Source organism: Atta colombica, unplaced genomic scaffold (genome assembly GCF_001594045.1).
Source record: "Atta colombica isolate Treedump-2 unplaced genomic scaffold, Acol1.0 scaffold125, whole genome shotgun sequence".
Taxonomy (NCBI): Eukaryota; Metazoa; Arthropoda; class Insecta; order Hymenoptera; family Formicidae; genus Atta; species Atta colombica.
Window position 1 is genome coordinate 137,285 of NW_017259212.1, and position 7,425 is coordinate 144,709.

Consider the following 7,425-nt stretch of genomic DNA (forward strand, 5'->3'; position numbering starts at 1 on the left):
TTTTCTCGAATGATTCTGAAAACGCAATATCTATTCCAAAACTAAGAATAATAATAATAACAATAAAATAGTACAACAAAAATAGTATAATAATAAATTTTTACTTTATTAAGTGTGAATACACAACAAATAAGAGTTAATAATACAATTAATGTGCACACAAAAAAATAATATAATCAACATACATACACACAATAATATACACACACCAACATAACAAGAATATTTTCCTTTTTTTCTCAAGTGATTTTGAAAATGCAATACCTATTCTAAAATAATCAAGTAAAATAATAATAATAACAATAACAATAAATTTAATAAATCTATATATTGTTCGCTTCTAATATCTTGCGTAAATATAGTGTATGCCCTTTATAATATTGTCTTGAATAACAGTAATTACAATAACAGTAAAAGTAATAATACATATATAATAATAAGAATATTTTCTCTTTTTTTCTTGATAATTTCGATCACTTCGACGTTCTCATCTAGGCGGGGCGGGTCTTTTTCGAAATCCGGAAGTGCATCGGCCACGTGATGCGAATCGGCGTCACGAGGTAACAGTCAGGTGTTTTCGGAGTGCCTTCTGCTCCATTGAATCAGTTACTGTGCGTACGGTTCAGCGTGAATTCGCGTTTGTTTGACCCGGCCTTAACTCGATTTCCAGAATGACGAGAGGCACGGGAAAGCCGAGCAATATGGTCCGCGTGTCATTTTTCGCACTGTTCGCCGTCTATCAGCTTGCCTTCGCTTTCGCTTGCACGCCCGCTGTGATCTGGTGCTCCCACGATCATGATTCGTCCGACTATGATGCGACATACAGAATGGTGCCGTCGAGTCCGTTGCAGAAGTTGACTTCCGACGAATTTGAAAAGAGTCTGTCGCAGTTGAATGTTACCGAGCCAGTGGTCGTTGAGGAGCTATGTGTCGAGGATCTGCGGAATAGCAAGGTTAATTCTTTTTGCCCCTTCCTGGCTATCTGCGGCTACAAAAGAGAAGCTTATCAGAAAGTCTTAGGTCCAGTTTCATAATTCATTAACTTGATTAACGCTTAATCGAGGTTCAACTTATTTCTCATCTCTTTTCAATTCTAGAATTGGAAAGGCAATGAATAAATTGAACCTCGGAACTGTTGAAGACTTAACAGTGAGTTGTGGAATTGGGTTTTAAGAAGGAATATAGGAAAAGATAACGGTGGAAAGAAATCTTGAATTTCGATTGCATCTGGTTCACATTAGTCTAGTGTACAGTTTCCTCCAAAGCATTCACTCACATTTAAAGCAACGTTGAACCAAAATAAGTTGATAGAAATACGTTGCACTCTTTCCACTTCAATTCACAAAGTCTCTACTTCCAACAGAAACAACACACTAAATCAACATAAAAGTGGAACTGAGAATTTTGATAAAAAGTGTTGCAATACTATTGTCATAAGTTTTAATTTGTTACCTCTCTCATTTCTTATATACCTTTCTTCTTTCTCTAGATTATGGATATACATTTGTTATATATATAATTTAAAGATGAAAGATATACAAGAAAATATCCCCAAATTTGTATTGAATATTTAATGGTAATAAGACTATTTAGTTTGTTCGCTATGATCTACATGTTTTTCCATTCTATGTATGCGGATGTTTTAACGTATTATCAATAATGACAGTTTAGAATTATATTCTTGTGCATTCTTTTCTTCTCCTGTGAATCTTCTAGAAATATATTTGTTATAATTTCAAAATAAAAGAAGAAATTCCTAAACACAGGAAGAAATTCCTAAACTTATGTTGAATATCTAATAGCAATAAGACTTTGTTTTATTATAATTTACAAATATTTTCCATCCTGCAATCGTATGTCTGTTAATATATTATGTTTGAGTGCTTTTTCTAGTGATACAAGTCAACACAAATATTTCTTGATATTCAAAGAAATAACAAAAAATAACACTTGCATCCAAATGGAAAACACACAGAAATTTAAAATTAAAAACAGATACATCAATTATTTTTTTTAGAAAATCTTTCAGAAATCATAAAATGAAGTTGTTATAAATGTACAAATGTTGCAGGTGCTGTCAAATGCCACTAATGGTTCCAAAATATTTTATTTCCCGTGTGTCGATTCGCCCGACGAGATCTTCCAAAAGATCTATAAAGAAAAACAGAAAAAAATAGAAGTTATTGATCATGAGTTGAACATGATCCTCAAGGACATCGATTCGAACGGATGCATAGCACTTACTGGAAAACAGTGTCGTTACAGCTACACTGAGCGAATAAAGAGAGAAGCGCTTGCGGACAATTTTACTTCAGAGTTCAAGATAAAAACAGACAATGTTCTATTGTATTCCGCTCAACCATTGATACTCAAAGTAAATAATATTAATAAAATATTAATATTGCTTAAGAAATTTTAAAGCAAATTTCTCAAATGGTTTTAAGACTTTCTCTTTATAATTTATGTATTAAATGATAAAAGAGAAGGAATTTACAAAAAACATGAACTTATTCGATGTCAATTAATTTAGGAAGGCAAAATTAAAGGTAATACAAAAAAAGTGTTGTGCCATTGCAGATATCTGACAAGCCGGAAGTGCAGCTTATTCAATCTAAAGTCACCGGAATGTCGTCTCGTAAGAGCAATGATAGCGTAGTGATATTAACTATCAAACTCACCGATCAGACCATCGGCAGTCTGACGCTCGACTTTTTCTTCGAGGTCAAAAGCGCCGGCTACTACACGTTGAATAGAGTGAACTACGAGACGACCAATGGAGTTGATAATCTATCTACCAGGCGAGACATTTCCTTTCCATTCGGTTTCTCTTATCATTGCTCACCGAAAACCACCTTTACGGACGGTACTACATTCTTAAATATCATGGATATGCAAGTACAGGTCGATCACAAAGATGCGACGTTCAGCGATGCGTATGACTGCGTCGGTTTTACCAGTATACCAATTTGGACGGGGATATTCGTGACCGTAATATTGGGCTTGATTATGATATGGGCGCTCATCATGATCATGGATATCCGCACGATGGACAGATTCGATGATCCTAAGGGGAAAACTATCACGATTTCCAGCGCGGAGTAGAATAATAATAATAATAATAATAATAATAATGGAACTTATAATGCAATTATAGGTATTGAATACTCTTGCGAAATCTATTATCAGATAAGATCATGTCGATTGTTCACGATGATGATTATTATCTTGAACGTTTAATGTCTCTAATTTGAGTGTTACATGTTTTCACAAAAACCGAGAAAGTATTGAGTAGTGATGATAATACTAATCTCATTACGAACTTTCATTATGAACTTTCGCTTGATGTATAAATATCATTCCTTTGTATAATATTACTTTCGATATTTATAATTGTTCGCTATAGTGAGTTTGCTGTTTGTATGATACAATGGTTATGAACTGTTATTTTAGTGTTCAGTCTTTATGAAAAGAATAAAAAAATCCTTCGAATGAAGATAGCACAATATATATCATTAAATAAAAATATGAACAATAAGTGTTCTTCTAAACAGAAATATATTATATAATACGCAATAGAAAAAGAAATTGTATAGTCACATGAACGGTGAAATTACAGCTACAATGTTGCTTGTTACTATTTCTAACAGGCAATGTATATTATATTAGAAATGATAGAAAAAAGCAGAGATGTATATTGAGAACTGTTATACAATAGACAAATAAATTTCTACTATGGCCTCGCGCCTTCTGTAAACGGTTCTGATGTCTATATAAGCTTCCTTGTTAATAAGAGTTTGTAAAAAAGTAACATAAGTTATAATATAAATATAATGTTTAATATAATGTATAAGAAATATATACAATATAAATGTCCTGTAAAATCGACTTGTCGCCTTTTTTAAAAACTTATTCATGCCGAACATGCAGGAACATTGGTACCATGAATTATCATAAACACCATAGAATATGGTGGTAATAATACGGGATTCGAAGGATTTAATATCACAGGTCGAAATGGCGGCAAATCACCATTCGGTCGCAGTTTTAGCGCCTCAGCTTCGCCGTTCAGCTTTATCTCGCTGCAAAACAAATATAACTCAATTTATTATTCATTCGGCTTAATATTCGTTTGATTATTATTATAGAATTTTATTCATCATTTTATACATACCTCGACTGCAAATGATCAGCGGTTAGAGAGTAATATGAAATCATGGTTTTACTGTTTTGGACAAACAATTCCGGAATATGTACGTAGGCCGCAGTTTTATCTATATTCATTCCGTAGACTGTGACAGCCGGTACTCTGGAAATCAGCGCATTTTTCGACGTGCAATGCGCGTACAATCGTACGTAGCCAAAATTGTCGGGCCTTGACAATTTCAAAACCTTTTCCGAAACAAATTGCTTGTAAAAGACGCTGACCCACCAGTCAGGGTTGGGTGTGAGATTCGGTGATACCATAGCATAATTCCCGCCGAATAATGATTGTCTTGTAACGACGTCTAATCCCGCGCTAGCGCTGTATCCCAATTTATCCAACCATAAAAATCCGGCTACGAATCTGTCGGACAATTCGGGTGCACCTCCGCCAAATGCAGTGCTGGTCTCGGCTATAAATTAAATTTTTTTATTGAATGCAGTCTTTGTACTATACAATAATATGTTCTTTGTTAAGAAATCTATCCTAAGAATCTATAAAATATAGAATCTCTTAAAAAGATTACACATAATGACATTTAGAAAGGTGGATTAAATCGGAAGATTTGTAGTTTTAAAGAAAACATATTAGAGATTTATGTACGTACAAATAGTATTATGATTTAGAAAAATAATTTTTCAAGAATAAAGTTGAAAGCGGAAAAGTGATACTTTAATGTAATATCCAATATTTTAATATTAATGTAAGATACGTACACAGCCACATAGAAACATCTTTCCCCGACTCGGCAATAAATTGTCTCATAGAATTGATTTGCGCTGGTAACCAGTTGAACGTGGAAGGTGTCACGAAATCATTGACTTTAGCCTCTCGTCCATTCAGATAATATTGATGCCAAGTGACATAATTCACAGTATTCTTCTGACTACTTAAAAATGCCTTGACATACAGTTCTCCCATCTCATTAGAATCTCCGACGTGATTAACTTCTGGTCCAACGAGAATGCTGTCGACGTATCCTGCTTCGTTTAGCAATTGCCTTAAATGATCGTAATCCTTCGCAAGTTTGGTCGCAGGAATTGTCACATTGAATACGTGTTTAAAGGAATTTGGTTCTAAAAACAACATTTGTCGAATATAAATATTAGGAACTACATGCGCATATAATTCTATTTATGTATACATATTTTATGATAACTTAATATTTATACTGATATCATCAAACAATTAAAATTTCTTCATTGTTAATTTAATATTTGTATGTTAATCATATTTTACATATGTTGATTTTTCACATTTATATAGTTTCTTACCATTTCCCAATTGCCAATCTAACATCATGCCTTGAGTCTTAGTGAATGCGATAATCTCTTGTGCGTTGCTGTTATTCCAAGATCCATTTAGATTTCTGAGCAATACATTTAGATCAAAGATCATTCGTAACTCCGACTTCACTGTAAAATCATAGATAGCAAGCAAATCCGCGCCAGAGATAGTAAAGTTGCTGATATCCTGGCCATCCACAGGACTAAGGATCTTCTCGGATGAGTTTTGTTCCATCTGAATCATGTATTAAAACATTAAGATTAAACAAGCAGTTTTATAACAATAAATTATTCTATAATTTTGAAATAAGTAGGAAAGGTAAATAAGTTTGCGTGACAAATGTGTTACTTATAAAGAATATTATATTTTGCAAACCAACCTGATCCTGAACAAATGTCAGACAATCCGCAGAGGTTCCACCCACTCTGACATAAGCAGGACTTAAGTGATGGGCCAAATTGATAAATTTCTGTTGTCCAACAGGTAACTCATTCATTCTTCGAAGTAAGGATGTATCGAGACCAAACGACAAGAACTTGTCGGAAACAATGTGTAATACAGGCTGCTGTCTGTCAAAATGGAATACATAGAGGCGGATTGGAACTTGGATATTGGAGCTCCATAATGAGAGAATCAACAGCATCGAGCATAGAGCCAATGCAGTACAACAAAGTATAGAACGAAAAGCTGGGCCTGTTATAGAAAGAACATGTCAAGATTCATTTAATAATAAAAAAGGTTATGTTAAGTTAAAAGGTATGGTAAGAAATAAAAAAGTTATATGCAACATGTGTATAACTTTTGAATAGTTTTAATATACTACAAAGAATTTTACACTCTTACAAAATATTGTATTTTTAATTTTATAAAATCGCAAGAAAATGTCATTAAATAATTTTTTAATTTAGCTGAAGATTGTAAGTCAAAACATTGTCTAATGGTTTGAAAAACTAATTTTTATTTTTTTTGTTGTTGATGCTTAAATTAGTTTCTAATTTGTGATCTAATTATTTGTTTGATATTTTTCTTATATTTTTTATTGTTTTATAATTCTGAGATAGATAATTGATTCTTTTGCAATTAAAATAAATTTAATGAAGACAGCTATAAAATGTTACATCAAATGTATATATTATATATACGTTTGAAACATGACCATGTGACGCGAATTTCCCGGCAAATATGGCGGAAAGATGGTCATTAGCAGCTATTGTCGGCGACGTAACACTGAGAAAAATAGAACATAATATGCGATAATTGATACAATATTTTAGAAGAAGTGATCAGTGAAGCGAAGCAAGTAAAGACGAGTCGTACATTCATCTCGCATCTCTCTTCAAATACATATGTCCGAAGTTCCAACTTACCACCACGTACACGCGAATCGCTCAATTCCTGATACCGGCCCTTGCTCCAGTCATTGCTTACGAAATAACTCATCGTCGTCGAGAAGATTCCCAAGCCTAACCGGAGCCTAGAAAACTAGAACGACCGTCTCAAATCAGTCTCAAATGGTCGCAAATGTCACACGCGGATTCGCCACTCTTTTTGCGCATCAACAATTGAACGCTCCTCGTCTTGCTTTCTGCTTCCGCTTAGCGTCGCGAGAACAATCGAGAGTATCGAAACGAGCGCGATAAAAACTATGAATGAATTTAGTCATTCAAAATCGGCACTAAAAAAAAAATGTAAGAAAAGAAAATGTATTCAATTTTAATAAATATTTATTTAAATAGTGCCAGTTGAATATTTACTAAATATATTTATTTAATACAATAACTATTAATTTAACTATTGTATTTTTTATTTAGCAAATATTTTAATAAATAACTTTTAAAATGTAAATAAATGTTATATTAGTATTCAAATAATTATTTATTGAAATTTGATTTTTTCTCAATGTGGATTAGTATACATTAAAGATTATTTTATATAAA

At 32.9% G+C, this 7,425-nt stretch overlaps 2 protein-coding genes across 3 annotated transcripts in view; one reads left to right on the forward strand and one right to left on the reverse strand.

Moving 5' to 3' along the window:
• The first annotated feature begins 502 nt into the window (after positions 1–502).
• On the forward strand, positions 503–3,293 carry LOC108694836. The gene is made up of 3 exons (XM_018204515.1): positions 503–953; positions 2,072–2,374; positions 2,578–3,293. The coding sequence occupies exons 1-3, from the start codon at positions 672–674 to the stop codon at positions 3,100–3,102; spliced, it is 1,110 nt and encodes a 369-aa protein (XP_018060004.1). The 5' UTR covers positions 503–671; the 3' UTR covers positions 3,103–3,293.
• Positions 3,294–3,532: 239 nt separating this feature from the next.
• LOC108694811 (heparanase-like) overlaps positions 3,533–7,425 on the reverse strand; it is a 5,576-nt gene continuing 1,683 nt past the window's right edge. Inside the window, exons 1-6 of one of the 2 annotated variants that reach the window (XM_018204482.1) lie at positions 6,856–7,158; positions 5,868–6,181; positions 5,476–5,722; positions 4,918–5,277; positions 4,172–4,613; positions 3,533–4,079 (exon numbers count right to left, since the gene is read on the reverse strand). In XM_018204482.1, coding sequence (XP_018059971.1) covers positions 3,911–4,079; positions 4,172–4,613; positions 4,918–5,277; positions 5,476–5,722; positions 5,868–6,181; positions 6,856–6,928 — 1,605 coding nt within the window. In that variant the 5' untranslated portion in view covers positions 6,929–7,158 and the 3' untranslated portion in view covers positions 3,533–3,910. Of the gene's footprint in view, positions 4,080–4,171; positions 4,614–4,917; positions 5,278–5,475; positions 5,723–5,867; positions 6,182–6,855; positions 7,159–7,425 lie in introns of those variants that run through there. The other variant, XM_018204483.1, reaches the window with a different exon arrangement.